We start from the raw sequence: 20949 nt of genomic DNA, 5'->3' as shown, positions 1-20949 counted from the left end.
TCCAGCTTGCATGCTGAGTATTTCCTGATGGTCATGTCTATTAGTTTTTTTCTCCCTCTTCAGTAGTGTAGCAGTCATACTGATGCTGATGGACACTGCTTTCAGCAAGCACGGTGTCTGAACCTTTCTTAATGTTCATTTACTAGCATTACTGTTGGTAGTATAAAACACTAATTTCTTCCTGCCAAGTTTCCTCTGCTAGCTTCTGCACTAAGGGTTTTCATAGTTGGTTTCATTTTGAGAGGAAGTTGGGATTCTTTTTGGTCAGTTGAGATCACAGTTGTTTTTGTTGTTGTTGTTGTTTTAAGCTGCTCTTTTCACTCTAAGACAAAAATAAAATTCAACTCCAGACATGATCACATTTTAGCACAAGGCATCTTTGACTGGTTTTACATTTTGGAACTTGTTTACAGTCAGTGCTTTAGATTTCCATCTTTAAAAAGGGATTTGAATATTGGCTTAGAGAAGAGCAGATACTATGAGAAACAAATGCCATGAATGTTACAAAGACAAAAAACCAGTAAAAACCAGTAAAAACCAGCAAAACGTTACTCAGAAAAGTTGTCTCTTAGAATGTGTGATAAAGATGAGCTTTTCAAATCCATTAGGTATCAAGAGATTGCTAAGCCAAATGTTTACTGTATGAGAATTTATTAATTGGAAAATCAGCAAGTATCTTCACAGAAATGACTAAGAAGCTCTCTGTCCTAGTAAAATTCATTTTTTTTCTAATTCAAAATGTAACATTTCAAATAAATGCTTAAGCTGAAACAATGTATATTCAAAAAAGGCCACTTAAGCTGACCTAGGCATCTGTGAGTCAGTCCATTTTCACTCTTCCTCCCCAGCCTTAAGGACTGAGTTAACAGAAAATGAGGTTATCAATCTAATAGACATTTCATAATAAAATTATTCTCATAACAGTGTATAGCTGTATGTTGATTTGCTAATGTTGAAATGATAAGTAAGTAGAAAACTATTGAAATTAAGTCAGTTGATAATTTTGACCTGTTAGAAATTTTTAATGTTGCCAGTGATGTAGATTCTGGCTGTTAGTTATAAGGAAATAAGGAAACTAAATGGAAAGTAACCCACAGCAATAACCAGTGTTGACCAGATCAGCAGAGCAGTGGAATGTGTTTTGAGAGGCTGTGACTTTGAAGATGAGGAACTCACCTCAGCTTGAATTTGAGCTTTTGATATGAAATCCTGTCACAAAAAGCCTGTAAGCATTTGGATTTATGAGATTTGAAGATGAAGAGGAATTTATTTCTGTTTAAGACATTAATAAAAGTTCATTGTTATGCTATAAACTTACTGGTAGTAGTGTTTTAAAAAGGATATATAAAAGCATCAGAAATAATAGAAAAATCATGAAAAGGTACAGAAATCTTCTGGATGCATCAATAGTCAGTATATGGGAGAAATGTTTCACTCTGGCAGCAAGTAGTATTTAAAGTTAAGTTGGTATTTATGCTTAGTCTATTTATTTATACAAAAGATGAGATCACTGCTCTGAGCCTTTCTGATTTTTGATTACAAGACTGAAAGAAGAAAATCCTTGTCTTTTTCTTCTATGCACAAATTTTTCTGCAGGAATGTAAGGTATTTCTCTTACTGTTTTCCAAAATAAATGTGGTTGGGTTTTTTTTGTTTTGCTTTGTTTTTTTGTTTTTTTCCTTCCAAGTGCCTTGCAGAATTTATGCAACCATAAGATTTTTTACTTAATAATTCATGGCTCATAGCTTGTGCTTACCACCTTTTTTTAATAATTTGTATGTATTAGCAGTAGTTAAACTAAATACATCTGTAAATCTTTTGAAAACAAACCAGTTCATCCATTTAAAAAAAGCAAACACAACAAAATACTATTTAGTCATTTTCATGTGCAATGTAAGGAAGTATATCTGACACTGTGTAAAAGATATGTTTTGTAAATGTAAAAGCAATGTGATTTTTTGTATGCTTTTTTTTTTTTTTTCAGAGTGTGATTTTTGCACCATAATCTGTCACATCGTACCAATGGGAGGAGGAAGTGTACATAGTATGAGTGTACATGGATGAAATTGCATATTGTTTCACACTGTTTCTTGTAAAGGCAAATAAGTCTAAGGAGGACTGAGTCATTTCTACCAAAGTCTAAGGAGGAAATCAAAATTGATTTCAAATTGAAAGCTTGGCAGCACATTGAAGAGAAGCAAGAGTCAGGAATAAAAGTAGGAACTGAATCAGTATAAGCACAGCTGAAGAATGAAAGAGATGACATGATAGACAGAAATGTAGGGGAAATTAAGAAGGTATTTTACATGAGCGGAGTATGTATCGAGAGCAAATGTTGCCAGAAAAGAGCCAATGATTAATAACAGGAGATGGTAGATGTCTTTTGTTCCTTGGAAAGGACTCTCATTAATTACTTTACCTCAGAACTGTTTTAAGTTTCCTAATACATTGTTTCCTTTCTAGAATTTGCAGAGGTAATGGATTATCTCTGATTGAGACTTTTAGGACCACAATATAGCCTGTTACTCTGCTCTGTAGAACAATTGGTAGTAGCAAAATGTTTTTGCTTGCGGATTAAAACATACTCCATCAAGATAGGGTTATACCGTTTACTTTACCTGGGTACCTTTATCTAGAAAGGGATCTTAAGTGACACATATTTTAGGATCAGTTCTAGATCAGAACAATCTACTCTGCTGATGAGGAACCGTTCTGCAGTTGTTTCTGTGATTCCCACTTGAGATAAAATCTGGCAAAGGAGATCAAGGATAATAAGAAAGGCTTTTTTGAGTATGTCAGTAGTAAAATGATGACTAGTGATTGTGTGGGTCTGCTACTGAATGAAGTGAGTGTCCTAGAAGCAGGGAATGCTGAGAAGGCAGAGATACTGAATGCCTTGTTTGCATTAGTCTTTAATACTATGACTGCCCCTCAGTAATCCCAGGACCTGAAGGTAACAGTCTGGGGAATGGAATACTTCTGTTTGGTTTAGATGGGTCTGATCAAAGAGCGTTTGGTCAAACAACACACACAAATCTGTGGGTCCCCATGGGATGCACCCACGTGTGCTGAGGGAGGTGGTAGAAATGATTGGTAAACCTCTCTCTATAATCTTTGAAAGTCTTGGAGAACAGGAGAGGTCCCTGAAAACTGGAGGATGGCCAGTGTCACCAGTCTTCAAAAAGGGCTTGAAGGGTGATCCAGGCAACTGCAGGCCAGTCAGCCTCATCTCCATCCCTGGAAAGTTGATGGAACAACTTGTTCTGGAACCAGGCTTTTGAAAGAAAAAGTTACAAGAGGTAGTTAACATGGATCACCAAAGCAAAATTGTGCTTGACCAACATAATAGATTTCTGTGATGTCATCACTGGCTTACTAGATGGGGAGAGAGCAGTGGATGTTGTGTACCTTGATTTCAGCAAGGCATTTGACACTGACTCCCACAGCATCTTTGTAAGGAAGCTTAGAAAATGTGAGATGAGTGGACAGTGAGGTGGATTGAGAACTGGCTGACTGACAGATCTCAAGAGAGTTGTGATCGGTGGCATAAGTCTAGTTGGAGGTCTGTAACTAGCAGTGTTTGCCAGAGGTTGATACTGGGGTCTAATCTTGTTCAATTTCTTCATCAGTGACTTGGATGAAGAGATAGCGTCCACTTTGAGCAAGTTTGTAGATGATATGAAGCTGGGAGGAGTGGCTGACATGACAGAAGGCTGTACTGCCATTCAGCAAGACCTGGACAGACAAGAGAGTTGGGCAGAGATGAACCTGATGAGGTTCAGCAGAGCTAATGTAGAGTCTTGCACATGGGGAGAAATAACTGTATGCATCGGTACAAATTATGGGCTGACCTTCTGGAGAATACCTCTGAAGAGAAGGATCTAGGTGTCCTGGTGGACAACAGTTTAGCCATGAGCCATCAGCGTGCCCTAGTGGTTATGAAGGGCAATGGTATCCTAGGGTGCATTAAAAAGAGTATGTCCAGCAGGTTGAGGCCAGTCTGGAGTACTGTATCCAGCTCTGGGCTCCTCAGTTCAAGAAAGACAGGAAACTGTTAGAGAGAGCCTAGAGGAGGGCCAGAAAGATGATTAAGGGTCTGGAGCACCTCCCATACAAAGAAAGGCTGAGAGACCTAGGACTCTTCAGTCTGGAGAAGGCTGGGAGGGGATCTCATCACATGTCTATAAACATTTAAAGTACAGGAGTCAAGTCAACGGGGCAGACTTTTCAGTGGCAAACAGCAGTAGAACTCGGGGCAACAGGCAGAAACTGTAACGCTGGAAGTTCTGTACTAGCTCAAGGAAGAACTGTCAGAGTGACAGAGGACTGGAACAGGCTGTCTGAAGAGGCTGTGGAATCTCATTCTCTAAAGATATTGAAAACCTACCTGGCTACTTTCCTGTGTAACTTACTCTAGGGAACCTGCTTTAGCATGTGGGTTGGAATAGGTGGTCTCCAGGGGTCCCTTCTGACTCCTACAATTCTTGACTGTGGTACTTGTGTTTCTTGTTCCTGATTTCTTTCATGGTCTCTTGTTACTACCTTCTATGCTTTTGTCTCCATTCATTTTTCTGTCATTCATCCCCTCCTACCTTTTACTTCTTTTCTTCTGCTCTTAGTCATGCCCTTTAATGTATTTTCACTGTTACATCAGCTTGTGTGAGTTGGGAGACAGGAAGCCCCATCTGGTACCACTTTGGCTTTGCTGCTGGTAAAGCTCTGTGCTGATGTTCTTCCCTTCGATGATTCTTGTTTTGATCCCTAATGACTATCCAGATATGTTTTATCATCCATATTCTGCTTTTTTGCTCTAAAACAATCTATCTTGCTGCTTGCAACTTCTGGGGGGACTTTTAAGCAGACATTTTCTGTACCCTCACGTCTGATTCCCTGAGCTACAGAAGGTCCCACAGCAAGAAGAAATCGTTTGAATGGTAGGTGTTTTAGAAGCCCACTTGCATCTTTAAAGCATGCATGGTTAGGTGTGAGTGATTCTTCTTGGCAAGTTGTGCAAATTCAGGATTGTTACTTCTAGAAGGTAACTAATCTGTCACATTAGTATGTGTAAACTTACAGCAAAGAACTCAGTTAAGGCAAGAAGGAATAATAGAGAAAAAAAATATTTCCTGGGCTGAAAGTAATTTCCTTATAATAATAGAAAATTAATAGAAGAGAGAATTAAAACAGCCAGTTCCTGGCTCACCTAGACAGTTCGTTATATCTTTCTGGAATTATCTGATTTCAGAGGTATTTATATGTCAGATCCTTATAGCATTTGTTCTGTGATGTTGACAGACTGGTATAAAGTACCTCAGATATGAAGACTCTTTAAAAATGGACAGAATTTAACTTTGAAACCAGTGCCAAGGAAGTGAACAGAAATTATGCACTTTAACTACATGGGTACTGTTAACTAGTGCCAGGTAGTTTAAATGTGATTAGCTGGTTTTACAGTGCATGCCAATTTTTTTACACTTGGATCTTTTAGAGCAAAAATTTCAGATACTTCTAGCAAGTTAGTTATGCACAAAACTTTCAATGTAGATTTTTCAAAAATATCAGTAGTATGAAACCACTAGTTCATAGGCTGCCAGAGTCATCACTAACTAGATTCCTCATGTCTATTGTCCAGGAGAACAGCTTTGGAAAACTCTAATAGAAGATAGTGTCATTTGGAGATTCTGTTTGCAAATTCTTAGGTGTTGGTAGAAAACTGCAGTAGTGTAAATTATTTTATATTGAAGAAGCAGTATTTGAACATATTGTTGCTTTGTAAAATATAAATATGTAAAGTTGTACCAAATTATGTCTTATCTGGATTTAATTGATGTAGTTTTATGCATTTTTTTTTCTGCTCATTTTTAGATTGAGTGGATTTATATGATAAAACAAGAAAAGCGTCTAAGCACCTAAGGCACTACCACCATGGTAGTTTTCCTGCGTTGTCTTTTGCATCCAGACTGATGTGATATTATGTTGATATGATAGGTAGATTCTTGCCATCTCTTTTGCCAATCCTTTTTTTTTTTTAATACTAAGCACAGAAACATGACATTTTTATCTCATAACTGTCCATAGCATCTTGGAAAGAAGAGATCTGAGGACTTGGGTGATGGATAGACCTGTACAGTCCTGTGGGCTTTACTAAGATTTTTGTTTCAGAAATTGAGTGCAGAATGCATTTGCAGCTTTTTCCTTGAAGTTAGAATAGTTCTTCTACAATGCTCTAGCAGTGTTTCACAAGCTGAACCTCTAGACAGACATTTAAGTTTAACTAGGCTTATGTAGCCATCACTTCTAGATTGAAGGCAACTGTTATATCACTCAATTTCATGTACCATCCAGAAAAGGAGAACCTTCTTGACTTTCCACTATTCTTCATTTCAGGTTGTTAAACAAAAGCATATCTTGTGGGGAGGTATCCAGTATGACAGGTTTTTTTTGTATGTAAAATATTTGTAAAAGCCTTATCTGTAGTGTCACTTGTTAAACAAAATGTCAGCTCAGTCTGTGTGTTTTGAAAATAATGTGAGTCTTAGAAATTCTCTTTACAAAAGCATTTTATTTCCCCTGAAAAAAAAAAAAACCAAAACAACAGTTTGACTATCATTAAAGAGAAGAGAGAGGTCTAGATTAGCAGATTTTTGGAAAGTTAAAACATTTTATGAGCTGTTTCTTAGTTCATGAAACCAGTAAATCAGCAAATCATGTAATGCTGACGAACGTTGTTGTCTTACACCAGTTGTTCTTGAGATATCAGAGTTCTTGTAGTACAAGGGGACAAATAATTGCAAAAGCAGATGTAACTGATCCCATGCTTACATTAGAGTGAATTTAGCAGTGTTTTAAAATTTTGAAGGCACTTAAGACTCATGCCCAATTTCTTTGTCCCCTGTGTGAATTTCAGCATATAACTGTCCCATGCCTTGCAGCAGTATCATTGGGCACTAAAGGTGATAAGCAAGATGAATGTCATCACTCTTAGGTAACTACTTTTTTCGAAAAGGGAAAGGAGACCTACAAAATATATCAGTCTCATCTTGATCACTGGGAAGGTAATAGAACAAATAATTCTGGAACCTGTTTTCAAGGACAAACAGGTAACTGGGAGCCAGCATGGATTTGCAAAGAGTAAGAGATGCTCAAACAGCATGATAAACTTCTACAATTGAATGACTGGCTTGATAGATGAGGAGAGAGGCTAGATATTGTCTGCCTTGACTTCAGGAAGACTTTCATTGTGGAATTCAATAAGATACTCACAGAGAAGCTGCTAAGATACGGGCTGGATGAGCAGATAGTGATGTGGGTTGAAAACTGGCTCAAGGAATTTGTCCAAAGGGTGGTATCCAGTGGCACAAAGTCCAGTTGGAGGCCAGTAACTATTATTGGTGTACCCGAGGGGTCAGTACTGGATTCAGTTCTATTCAACGTCTTCATTAATGATTTGGATCTGCTGAGAGTACCCTCAATAAGTTTGCAGATAGTACAAAACCGGGAGGCATGGCTGATTCATCAGAGGGTCATGCCACTATCCAGAGGGACCTGGAGAAGCTAGAGAAATGGGCTGTCTGGAACCTTGAGCAGTTCAACAGCTGCATAACTGTGGGAGGTGATTCTTCCCCTCTGCTCAGCAGTGGTAAGACCACTCCTGGGGTGCTGGAACCAGTTCTGGGCTCCCCAGTATAGGATAGATGTTGGCATACTGAATCTAACAAAAGACTGTGAAGATGTTTAAAGGACAGGAGGATCTCTTTTATGAAGAAACACTAAGTGTGTTGAAACTGTTTAACCGGGAGAAGTGCTCTGGGGAATCTCTTTCATAATATAAATAAAAAATTACATTAAATATAAATACCTGTATATAGATATGAAGGAAGCATACAAAGAAGACAGAGCCAATTTAAGTTATAGTCTAGTTTCAAGTTGATTCCTGTATTTTTCACTCTTAGACTTCTGAGATGGGTTTGAGTTTTTCATTTCCATGTTAATTTTTTTTCTGTTACAGAGCAATTAAAATAAATTTGCAGAGCATCCCCTTGTAGGACAAGTCTTCTCCTGTCTAAAAACTTTGTGTGTTAGAAATGCTAAGTCTTGTTTGTCAAGTGCTTGGTAATCATTATAACTCACAAGAGACAGTGAAAGGCTCTTGGCTAGATTCATGTTTTAACAATATCTGTAAATAGTCCTTTGTTGAACATGTGCTGTGAGTCAATATACTCATGTAATTCTGCATCTTCTCACCACTGTACATATTGTAGTTTTTAACTGCCTTGCTCAATTTCATATAAATGCAGATCTATTTTATCCAGGACAAATTCTAGGTGTTACAGACTTCACTAGTTGTTACTCATATACATCTATAAAATATAGCTAAAGTGCATTCCCACTTCTATTTCATGCTATGATACCTTAAATGTTACCTGAATCTTATTGCACCTCCCTCTTGTCATGAGAGGCCTTTCTCATTTTATTTGTGGTATTGATGAGAAGCAAATATTTTAAAAAGGAACATATTTCTTCATTTCTGGTTAGCAGGATACCACTACTTGCAGTGGGGAACTCCCTAGGAATATTTTAAAATTTGGGTGTTCTCTGTCTTAAATGCGGGGATGTTGTATGTCTTTGGAATTTAAAACTGCTCACTTAGCATATGTGCATTTTCTTTCTAAGTGGCATGGCATATATGTAAGCAGGCAGTAAAACTTATTAAGACTTATTAAAGGAGTTACCTTTCTTTTTGCAGCAACACTGCTCATCTTGGTTTTCAGCATTAAATTGCTCCGCTGGCCTGCATTGCTATTCATGCAGCAATTTGCCTAACAGGCATGTTGGATTTTAAATGGGTGGTTAGGTACGAAAAGACTACAAAGAGTTCGGTACTGCAAGCTGAATTCTGAAGGTAGAAAAATAACTGTTTTAGATCAGGTCAAGATTTTAGATTGGGCCAAGCATTATTCTTGAGGGTTTGAATATAGTCTTGCTGTTGGATACTCCCTTTCTTAACTGCATTAAGTATTTGAATGGATCTGTGTTATCATCTGACTTCATGCTTGTTTTTATTCTTCACATCTGCAGAAAACACAGTTATTTCATTTTTCCGTGTATTGGCCTTGTATGTTCTGAAAAGTTGCTATCTTGTGTCTGCTCTTGAACGTCATTCTCTAGACTAAGTAACCACAATTCTTTCACCATTTTATTTTATGTTTTCAAGGCGTTTTTTATATTTTTAAAATTTTTTTTTGTATTTGCTGTATGATAAGTAATCATGCTGTCTGCTGTCATTAGGTTATTTAGAAGTTAAAGCCTAATGCATTTACGCCTGCTCTTGTGTCTAAAACTTAGTAATAGAAGCTATCTTGATTAGCTCAGCAGAGCTATGTTATCCAGAAGTGCTGAGATATTCATAGCACTGTTGGTGCTATGTACCAAGAAGTACCCTAATACAAAGTAATGGTCTGTCGGTGGTTAATTCAAGTGTTTACTTTAATGAAAAAGGTAAACAAAGGTACAATTTTACTCATTGGTGCTAAATCAGTAGTACTTAGAATCCTCAGCTCAACAGAGGTAAAAGGAATGTGTCTCTAATCACAGCAAGTTTTCAACAGGTACTATTGATGCCACTGTCTGAGCAAGCAGTCGCAACTTTCTACTGACTGACTGGCTTTTGAAATTCTCACATGCTGAAATGACTGGCACAGTATTTCCTTCCCTGCCCTTGTTTGTATTCATGAACAGGTAGCTCATATCAGCCTGCTCTTTATGTACAATCTCTAAAAAACTGCTTCCAAAACTATGTTTTTTTTCCCCTAAATTGTTGTAGCATGTTTCAAATTGAGCAAAAGCTGTATAATATTACATAAATAGAGAAATTATTTTAGTGGGGATGTTTCTAGGAGCATTCTCCCACTGAACATTCTTGCCATAATGTTTCAAAATCCTTTATTAATGAGCATAATAGAAACACACAGTCATATGTGTGGAGTTTCCAAAGGGTGCAGGATCCAAAAATGGAAGGTAAAGAAATTCATGCCAGAAATGTCTTCCCAAACTTTGTAATGTCTAAGAGGAATTTGTAATTCTGTTATGAAGTAAGCATAAAAGTGGCTCTGCATTAGGGATGTTAACTTACTTCAGGTGATTGTAGTGGCTCTGTCTGGTCTTGACCCATCCAGCATCTAAAAATCTAAAATTTCTGCCTGCATTTTTGGTATGCATTTATAGATTCAAAGAAGGTAATCTGTATGTATTTGGGCTGAGGCATATCTTTTATTTCTCTTCAGGGCTTCTCTTTTCCCAATTACCGTAGACTCTACCTATACAGTCCCTCTTATTTATAGTATGCCTTCCTATTTTCACTTGGTCCTTTATTCAAAGTTAGAGCATTTTATGAATTTTAAGTTTCTGCATTTTCTCAAAGGCTGTCTCTTGCCAGTGTTGTTGCTGAAAAGCATTCAAGCCACACTGCTTCTGTTGCTTCACATTTCCATCAAATTCCATTCTGATGATTCCAATATCCTCTTTTTCAGTTTAGACATACCTCATCTTTAAACTCTTTAAACTCATCTTTAGACTATCTGTGTAGAAGTCTTTTCTTGGCTCATTACTTTCAGATCCACTTCCATCTCTCCATAGTCTACTGCATCAACTACAGTTAGATGTCACCGTTAATATTCCTTTTTGTCTATTGCATGTCTTACTAGTCATCTTCTAAAATATTTCAGATATTCATCTTTTCTTACCTTCATATGAAAAATGAGAATGGTCTTGATTGCTTACTTTTCAGATTCCCCAGTTTACATTTTTTCTTTTCTTCCTCTACTCTTCACAAAAGGGAAGAATATTTTTTATCAGTTCAACAGAACTGTCTTTTAGATTTACTCAAAGCTTTTATTTCTCTTGATTATAGAATATTGATGTGGTAGTTAATAACTGTGGGGTGTTTTTTCGTGTGTCCAGAATGCTTAAGTTACTTAGGGCAACAGTAGCTCCTTTTGTTAAAATGTTTGTGCAGCATTTGTAACTGATAAATAATGTTGTCTCCCAATAAGGAAGATACTTCCAGAGAATATTCACATTGAGTTAATTGTAATGTATGCTAGCAAGTGCCATGCTAGCTGGCAAAAACAGTTTTATGTTACTGGCATCTGCCAAATATGCCTTCTTGGAAAAGATTCTTCCTATAAGCTTGGAAGGATTTTTTCCCAGCTACTCATTTAGCTCATAAACGTTAGATTCTAAATAAAGGTATTACAGGTTTATGCTCTGATACGGACATGAGTAACAACACTGGAAAGTAAAAGTCATTTTGTCCTGTCAATAAATTGCATTCGTAGTCAGACTTGAGAGGAAATATTAAGCCTTTTAAAATTTTTGTAATGTATTATCAATGAAAGAAGAGTTTTGGGAAACTGTGTATGTGTCATTTTGCTTTGACAGCGTTCATAAAAAGTTAGCAGCTCTGCCTGTATTAAGCATATCATTAATAGGATTGTAAGTTTGTAAATTAAAATCACTTTTGTGTTATGTGGGAGAATTCTCTTTCACTTTTTGCTTCAAAAGTGAGTATATTTTAAAGATTGCTTCAGATAGCACTTGAAATAATATTGGTGGAAAGAGTTGGGGGGAGGATTGATACCCCTCTTTCGTAGGAATATAAGCAGTGTTGCTGGTGAGCATGGAAGCAGAGACATTAAAATGACAAGTCTTCTTTTCATGTTCAAATTTTAGTGGTGTTCATGAAATGAACAAGTGAAAATAAATGATAAGTTCAATTTTTTTTTTTCTTTTCTTCATTGTAACGCTTTTCTTATATAAAGAAGTGGGTGGGACAAGGAAATTTCCATCTTTATAGTTCTTGGAGATAAATCGGAATTTATAACTGTCTGCAATTGATCCTACTATCTTAGGTTTTCAAGATCAAAGCAGTGCAGCTGGCAGGAAAACTTCTTCCAGCCTTCAACACGCCTACGGGTATACCATGGGCAATGGTAAATCTGAAAAGGTAATGAGTTTTCTTTTGTGGGGAAGTGTTTTTCTCAACCTTCCCTAACTTGAAAAAACGGCATATGCTATTAGTAATTCTAAGTAGTACAATTGTAGAAGATGGTGACAAGTTGTTATTCCTGGCACTTAAAGACAACTTTAATAGATTTCAGACCATCCTACTTCATTAACTGTAATAATTTGTGACCATTCATATTTTTCCTAATTCTAACTCAGAATTCAGCATGCTGTTAGACCATATTATGGCATATGTTGTCCTAGAGCTTAAACATTAATTCTTTAGTCATTATAAACCATGCTCCTATGAAAAACAAAACTGTTTGGAGGCCACAATTGAATTTACTGGGTTTTATGCTCTTTGTGAGCTGTGTGTTACTTTCAGAAATCTCAAAATGTTTGAGGAAGTATTAATTTATTTTGCAGTTCAGCTGTATCAAGGCTAATGTGCAGATATCCACTATAGTCAGGGAATATGGATGGGCTCCTATAGGTGGCTGTTCAGAGTACACTGAACTTAGATTGCCTCGTGGAACAAAATTACTAATTTGTCTTGTATTGCTTGTTCAGTGCTGAGTTTTTCCTCAAATTTTGAAAGCACTTTTTGACACAAGGCATTTTTTATATTTTTATTACTGGGACATCAGAACTTTCTTGTTAATTACTGCTGGCGCTGTATCCACCTCCTGGTATTGTACAGAGCCTGCTGGCATCGCAACAGAAAATACAGTAGCTGGCATGCAATGAGGCAGTGACAGTGGTGTATGTATATGTGAACACTTGTCATGAGGCTGACATGCAATAGAAGAAAGGACCTGATAGAAGGATTTGAAAAATGAGTAGCTTGTATTTTATTAGTTTTTGTATTTTTAATGTTCATTTTCTTTCTTTGTGAGAGATAAACCAAAGAAAAACTGCAGGCTATAATTTTATTTCTGTAGTCTTTCAGCAGTGGCTACTGCATTTTTAAAGGTATTCTGTCTCAGGTGAGAACTGTAATTTCTGCTCTGTTACTGATGTTTTTTGTTTACATTTTTATTCTTTCTAATTTATAATAAAAGGAATATAAAGACATTGCTATCTGTTCGTAGTTTTACTGATAAGTGATCTCTTATTTGAGAGAAAGAACCAATAATCTCCAGGAAAATATGGTTAACTTCACAAGTTAAAGGACTCAATTCTGGAAGGTGGTGAAAACTCGTGAATCAAATTAAACCAGAGGTAATTTAGGAGTTCTGACTTACCGAGATGTCTTTGAGTGCAAAAGATTTATGGTATGATGCAGTCTGTTGATTCCTTGTGCCAGTCTGAGGAATTCACAATATTCTGCTTGCTATAGATGTACAGTTTTCCTATGTAGACACAGATAAGGCCCACTCCCATCTTACTGAACCATCAAATACTGACATTAAACGTATCCCACACAAGTAAGGATAAGCAGATATTTGACAGAACAAGGAAGCAAATTCTGCCACATTCGGTAGTATACTCATCTGGTATTTGCTTTTGATTCTTGTTCTTAGGGATATGGAATGAATAAATGACAATTGAGATAGGGCTCATTATTAAGACATTGAATTAATGTGTTGATGCACAGAATTACAATCACAGGTCTTTTTGTTGATGAACATATATTTTTTTTTTTTCCAAGAAGATCTCACCAACTAACCAACCACTCAGTCATGCCGCAACTCCTGTAATCTTAAGCATTATTATTTTGTTGTTACCTTTTTAATTTGCTGTTGTACTTGTTACTAGCATTCTGTATGGTAATTCTGATTTTTTTTTTTTGTTCTTTTTTCTGATTTTCATACATATTTCTTGAACCTCAGCGGTGTGGGTCGGAACTGGGGCTGGGCTTCTGCAGGCAGCAGCATCCTTGCTGAGTTTGGTACTCTACATATGGAATTTGTCCACCTAAGCTATTTAACAGGAGACCCGGTATATTACAACAAGGTGGGTCTCAAATTTAGTTTTTTCAGTCATACAAGTGATTTTTATGCTGTTTCATCATAAATTGCATTAAAGGAAATTGCCTTTTGTACAACATTTTGTAATGTACTGTAATCCAATTGCATTTTAAGTAACAAGTAAATTCTTTCTTATGAAGCAGATTGACTTTTTGAAATACAAATTTTACAGCAAAAGTTCTTCATTTCTTTCAACAAGCACTTAAAAATCATAACTTTAAAAGATGTTTGTGTGTCAACACTTTAAAAGGAAAAAATAAAAAATAAAAAGAGGAAGCTCCCAAGAAAGCTCCTCAGATAAAATTAAGAAAATATATGTCTGAAAAGAAAAATATTAGATTTAACAGTATGCAGAGCAGATTGAAGTTGTTAGTGGTGATCCTGATTCTTGATTTAATTTAGGTCATGCACATTCGGAAGTTACTCCAAAAAATGGATCGTCCTAATGGACTTTATCCAAATTATTTGAACCCAAGAACAGGCCGGTGGGGTCAGCGTAAGTACTCTTATTTTATTCGTTCATAATTAAAGTTCTATTTCTTTGTTGCTGAGTTGGAGATTAGAAAATTTATTCTGTAGGGCGTGAGTAGCACAGCTTGAAAACATAAAATCTAGATGAATTAATTGGACTTGCGATTTTCTGAAACCAATTTTTACCAGTCATACTCTTTGAATTAATGTAACTTGATTTTATGTGTTATGTTCTGAAAGCGACTTTCTAAGAAATCCAATGCATATCTTTTAGTTCCATTACTTGATAATATCTTCATTTAAACAGAATGAGAGGGAAAAGCAGCTTCCTTTGTTTTGATTTGGTTCCTGTTTTTCTTCTGCAAGTTATCTGGTTAGTGGATTACCCTTTGTAGGATTAGCATTAGGTACTCTTTATAGGTGACTGAGGAAGTATCATGTTTGTGGTGGTTAAATTTGAAGTCTTTCACTTGGATGAATGTGAGGATTTTCAAGTGATATTAGGGACTGAAATTTTTAAAAATAATTCTTCTCAGTGGCAATGAATATGAAGTGACATATAAGCATAGAATATCTTGAGTTAGAAGGGACCCACCAGGATCATTGAGTCCAAGCCCTGGCTCCACACAGGAGCACCCAGGTTCTTATAGAATTTTCCAAGTACTCCTTGACCTCTTGTCAAATTGGGGCCTTGCCTGCTGCCTTGGTGAACTGTTACAGAGCCCCACTGCCCTCTGGTGAAGAACCTTTTCCTAACCCTCAACCTGACCGTCCTCTGATGCAGCTCCATGCTGTTCCCTCAGGCCCTGTTGTTGTCACAAGAGAGCAGAGATTAAAACCTGCCAGTTCTGGTATGAAAATTAAAAAAAAAAAAAAAAAAAAAGCAAGCTTATATTGCATATATTGCTGACAATTTAGGCAGAGAAGGAAAACAGAAAGACATGGATACAATCCTGATTTTTTTCCTTGAAGCATTTTTTTTTTCCAAGAAAGGTTGAATGGTTTAGTACTTTTGTAGTGGGTGTAATGAAGAGAGTTCTTTTTCCTCAAGGCTTCTGTTCCTTCATCTTATATGAATATAAGTTTATTTAGAGAAAACAAGGAAAATGGTCTATTTTTGTCTTGTTTGACATCATTGACAGGTTTTGGTGACTTCAGTGGTTGGCTGTAAATAACCTGTGTAACATGCTCTGGCTTGCAAACTGAGAATTTGCTTCTGACTGAATCTGGTTTATGACGGAAATGAATATAGCTATTATTGCAGTGACTGCGTTTAAATTTGTCTAATTTGATTGTTAAGACCAAAATTCTCCTCAGAGTGCATTAAGTGCATTAGCAGCACTTTTTGAAATGAATATATAGATTACTGAGATAAATTCCTGAGACATCTAGGCTTACCGGTGCATCCAGAAAAACAAGTGAGTGAATACAAATAGTCATGTATAAAATGCATAGGGAATGAAACACTGGACTTACAAGCTGGAACATCTGAGACTGAGGTGGAAATTTCTTCTTTCTTATTCCCTTTCAGAAATCGTATACTGCATCACAGAAATTGGTTAAGTAAGAGTGATGCCTTCATGCATAGAATTTCAGTTTGCTAGAGGACACATGTTGGAGCCCATACTATGGTTACTGACCTTCTCACATTGTTACTATGGGCAAGGAAAATTTTTACATCTTCCTCAGAAGATAATTTCAAAGAGCATTGTGTTTAGCTTGCTATATACCACAGTACTGGAAAGACAGAGGCAATGGAAAGCATACATTTTCTTTCAGCTCCTGGAAGAATAGCTCTTTTTGTATTTTTTCTGTGGCCTTTAGTTTGATACAACTTTATCAAATTACAAATTAGTTTCTACAGTTTCTTAAAATTATTTCGGAACTCTGTTGACCTAGATACATGTAACTCTTGTTTCTGACCTTTCTGGGCTTTCTTGTACCATTATTTCTTTTCCTTTTAACATTTTTCTTCTCTTCAGACTTGGATCAGTTCTATTTAGGTTTTTTTGTTAATCTGTGCAGTATTCCAAGTAAGTCATGAAGAGTGTGAAATAGGTAGAATTAATCTGTCACGTACATAAATAGACTGTGTAAGAAATGTGGCAATTTGTTGTTTTTTTTTTTCCAGTCTCTTCCCCTTACATGCAAGACTTTTTCATACTGATATCTAAAATTTGTTTGAAGTAACTCCTTAGCGTATGTAAGATCTTACACCATACTACTTCAGAATCCGAATGTTATGTTGTCCACCAGAACCTTACATAATATGAATTTTAATTCACAAATAGAAAGTTTATATCTCAGCTGCTGGTGTAGGGAAATCAGAGTAATAAAATTTGGTGTGAGATTCTATGGAAGGGGAAAGTGATATTTGTTCACGAAATCATAAAGTAAGCTGATTTTTACCTGCACGCTCTCATTATTTTAAAACTTAATTCAGTCTTGCTGACAGATACCAAGATATGTCCGAGTTGTCTGGACTCAAAGAACAAGACAGTGGCTATCCAGTCATCTAGGGTTCCTAAATGGTAATGATGAACTAGTTTTTGGCCTAAGGGTCAACAATTGTTGTGGAGCTTTTATTTTCCTCGAAGACTTTCTGATTTTATCCCATATAGATCTTGCCTATGTTGTTGAATCAGATCTGTTTTTCCACACTTAAATGTTTTCTAAACATATATCCGTAATTTTTCTCTTATTGGCATTAGAGGACGGGGAGTGGTATCTGTGATATGCTGCAACCTTTTCAGAATCTTCTAATGTTAGGATGCTGCTGATGAGTTATTTGTGCTGTGGTGTGATTTATCAGAGAGCAGGCTTTTCGGTCTTGATATAAGCAACACACTCCTGAATTTCATTGCTAGGAAGTGGTGCTCTAGGAGCAGTGTCCTGAGACAAGCCATTCTTTTTAACGTCTTGTTCCATTTGCTTCTTTTGGTACTCATGAAGACATTCAATTTCATTCATAATTCACTCATACGAGTCAATTATTTTGGTACAATTACCTAATATAATCAGTGAAGTAACTTACCAGTCTATAACTATTTACACTTTCACCAAGGAGATGACTAAAGCTTCAGGTACTTACAAGTTGAGCTGTATAGTGTCATAAATCCAATCTATAGCTATGCCTTTGTAATGTTTATATTTTTATAAGTATAAATTTCCATATTTAATGCATTTCACTTTTCACTTGAGGAACAGTTTTGGTGACAGATTCCCTTCTCTTTCTACTGTTTCTTTTCATCATTTCTTTGCATTTGAATGCCATAAAACCTCATCCTAAAATTTGCCAGGTAAATGACTTACTGGTCACTTTTTCATCTTGACTTTCCAGCGAAACTACTTTGTAAGGTAGCAGTGTGTTTGGTCCTTAGTTCTGCATAGCAGGGAGTTTGTTATACCCAGGGTGAAAAAGCTGTCACAGGCAGGCTAAATATTTGTGTAAAAGTTTATAATGTGCTGGTATTACAGCATGAGTGGCACAGTAGACAGCTTTTGAATGGGTTCAGTTCAGGAGCTGTCATCTTGCTGGGGCTTTTGCTGGAAAGCAGGACTGCAATGCCCACAGGTATATTGGCAGCTTCAGCTTTTAATTATGAACTATAAGGTGATGGTCCAGTAGAAACAAGTGATTTACATTACTTCTGTCTTGAGGTTCTAGTTTCTTTAAAATTTGAGATAAAAATAGATAGCAGGAAGTATATTCAAGCTTCTCATCTTAACTTTCAGTTAGCTTTATTAGCTTTGTTTTTCAATTGTAAGCAGTTTGTTTGGTGGAGGCATCAGAACATCAGACAGTGGATGGGGATGATTCTCAACAGCTATACCAGTGCTTCCTAGAGAAGCCTGCTATTCAGGTAGAATGTCTATAATTTTGATTAAAAACAAGAGATTACAGAATTACAGAAATTACTTTGTGCTGAAGAAAAACTTTTTTTTTTAATGAAATGTTGAGTAAATTTAATCCTGGTGTACATTTTTAAACAAGTTATATGGGAATGCCAACTAAAACAGCAATAGAAAGAAAATGGCAGTCTGCATCAGTTATTGGCAAGTAACAAAATGCCATTTCTATTTGCCATTTCTATAAATTGTGCATTCTTTCCTTCTGCTTTTCACTGCTGATAATACCGTATTACATTTCATCTGGTTCCAACGTTTCTTTCTTTTCTCCTGAAAAGGATCTGAAATCACTCTAGGTTTATATCTCAAATACTGGAACAGATCTTTGTTTAGAGTTGCTTGTGTTGATTCTAAAAGTTTTGTCAGTTCTGGTAAAATTATTTTTTAGACAGTATATGGCTTCCATATGTGTGAGTATGAGAAAAAATACATCTTGTATGCTAGCCTTCTGTGTTCAGTGATGTAAGAGCACGTAACAAGTTACTGTAAAGTAAGCCAGTATCCGAATTTATGGCATATGAGCTGGGTGTTGTTGTTAGAAATGGCCAGTACTAAAATTATGCCAGTGGAAAGCTGATTTGCTGAATAATCAGACAGCTAGCTGTTGTGCAGTGCTCTGGTCATGTACCATTACCTAATACAAACCCTTTTAGACAGATTTGCAAGAGGCTCAAGTAAAAAGCCCACTGAAAGGCACTCTGTCATCTGGTGTACAAGGATTTGGCAATGTAGTATCAGACCATATCTGTCTATTTAATGCACTAAATTTAAATGCTTTCTTTCATACGTAAAGCTATGACTGTCATATAAATAAAAGTAAGGGAATTCAGGCAGGTGTTTAACTAGCCTTAGCACCTTCTGTTTTCTCACTCTCTTGCATTCTCTGCTTTGGTTGCACAGAATTAGGAGCTCTCAAGGTGTTCAAATGGGAGAAATTTATGTCCTCTGCTTTGTGATTGTTTGAGCTGTAGACTGTCCCATAAATAAGACAAAGCAAATTTCTTTGTGGATGTGTTATTTCAATTTAAGTGGTGGTCTTTCATTTTCAATAACAAATGTTTAAATTAAGTCAAAATAAGCAGTTTTAATTTTAAAATAGGAGGGCTGATCCAAAAGTAATGCCTCCTATTTTATTATGTTGGCACATGACATCATAGGTGGATGTTGGTGGTATGGCAGTACAGACTGAACTTGCCCATCAATATTCCATTAGATTTTGTTGCCACGTGACAGATGTCAGCAGAGAGGCAGTCTGACATAGAAATGCAGATGAAGCAGAGGCGTGTAATTGAATTCCTAGATGTAGAAAAAAAGGGCACTGACATTCATTGATGATACCGGAATGCTTGTGGAGACCAAACAGTGGATGTGAGCGCGGTGAAGTAGTGGGTGGTGTATTTCAGCAGTGGCAGCAGTGACCGTGAGTCACTTCTGCTGGTGGAGATTTTTTGTTTGTGCGGACTTTTGTTCATCACTGAAGAAAATGCATAGCTAATGGTGGTGACTGTGTTGCAAAATAGTGTGGCTGAGAATGTGCTTTTACAATAATGTTATTGTGATCTTTGTATCTGTTGTAGTTTCCATGGAAATAAATAGAAGGCATTACTTTCAGAGCAACCTGATTTTTATTTGGAGATGACCTCCATGGGCTTAATTGAGTTGGATCAGATTTACGTTTTCTTTAAAATATTGCTATTTTAACATGTAGGAAAAGCCATGAAAACTATTTTGAATTATCTTCACTATATCTGCACAAATAATGGGTCCTAAATTTTTTTTGCCTGCCTGTAGGGCTGGATTTAGACTAATGCTCTCAAGCTGACCTGGATAATTACCTGAACTACTTCATTTAAACTCTTGTAGGTAGTAGGCAAACCATGAGTTACACACCCTTTCTATTTTCATTTCTGATATGAACTGTATTAAATGTATACATGCCTACATTTATTCGTCAGAATCTAAAAGAAAACTGAGAGAAGAACGTATCTGATATAAGGTCTGTAGTACACTTTGTGTGAAAGAAACACTTTGTGTTAAGAAACTGCCACATTCATCAGACTCTCCACCTGGTGACTGCTCCTTCCTAGCTGTTGAAGCCCAGCCCTGTGCATTTTTGTAGCCCGGAGGTATCTCTGTCTCAGTCCAGGTTGTGGCAGCTGCTAAGCCAGGACATGTTCCCCGGCTTTGAGCCTGAGCATGTAGCACCCACAGATAGCACTCAATGTAGTAAGTATAGATGGCAAAGTCTGTGACCTGTGGCCTGGTTGCAAATGTTTACACCACACAGCGATCACTTGTGGGATAGTGAGTGAGATGGGACAAATATCAGTGAAGAAAAGGATTTCATAAAAAAGGATAGACTGCTCATTGGGTACCTCAGGTCTGCAGACAGGCACTTTTAACCCACCCAGTCTTCCATTTCTCCTTGCCGCCCCCCAGTCTGATTTTTCTCTTTGTCTGCTTTTGGCCCTCCCCTTAACATCCAATTGTAAATTTTGCATTAAGTCACAAAGCCCTTATGCTGTCCCATCTTTTGCACAGCCCAACAGTCTCCTCAAATCTCGTATTAATGATAGCTACATTTCTCCCTTATCAG

At 36.7% G+C, this 20949-nt stretch overlaps 1 protein-coding gene across 2 annotated transcripts in view; it reads left to right on the top strand.

Annotated features, from left to right (window-relative positions):
- MAN1A2 (mannosidase alpha class 1A member 2) overlaps positions 1-20949 on the top strand; it is a 135784-nt gene that overhangs the window by 74173 nt on the left and 40662 nt on the right. For both annotated transcript variants that reach the window (XR_006167283.1, XM_042809690.1), the window contains exons 6-8: positions 11910-12004; positions 13836-13959; positions 14376-14469. Coding sequence is in view for 1 of the 2 variants with exons in the window: in XM_042809690.1 (XP_042665624.1) it covers positions 11910-12004; positions 13836-13959; positions 14376-14469 (313 nt within the window). In the remaining variant the exon portion in view is untranslated. The remainder of the gene's footprint in view (positions 1-11909; positions 12005-13835; positions 13960-14375; positions 14470-20949) is intronic.

Source organism: Centrocercus urophasianus, unplaced genomic scaffold, assembly GCF_019232065.1.
Source record: "Centrocercus urophasianus isolate 14NV4802_14NV808 unplaced genomic scaffold, USGS_Curo_1.0 seq_12, whole genome shotgun sequence".
Taxonomy (NCBI): domain Eukaryota; kingdom Metazoa; phylum Chordata; class Aves; order Galliformes; family Phasianidae; genus Centrocercus; species Centrocercus urophasianus.
The sequence above is the reverse complement of the archived record's forward strand: the minus strand, read 5'-3'. Positions and strand labels throughout refer to the sequence as shown.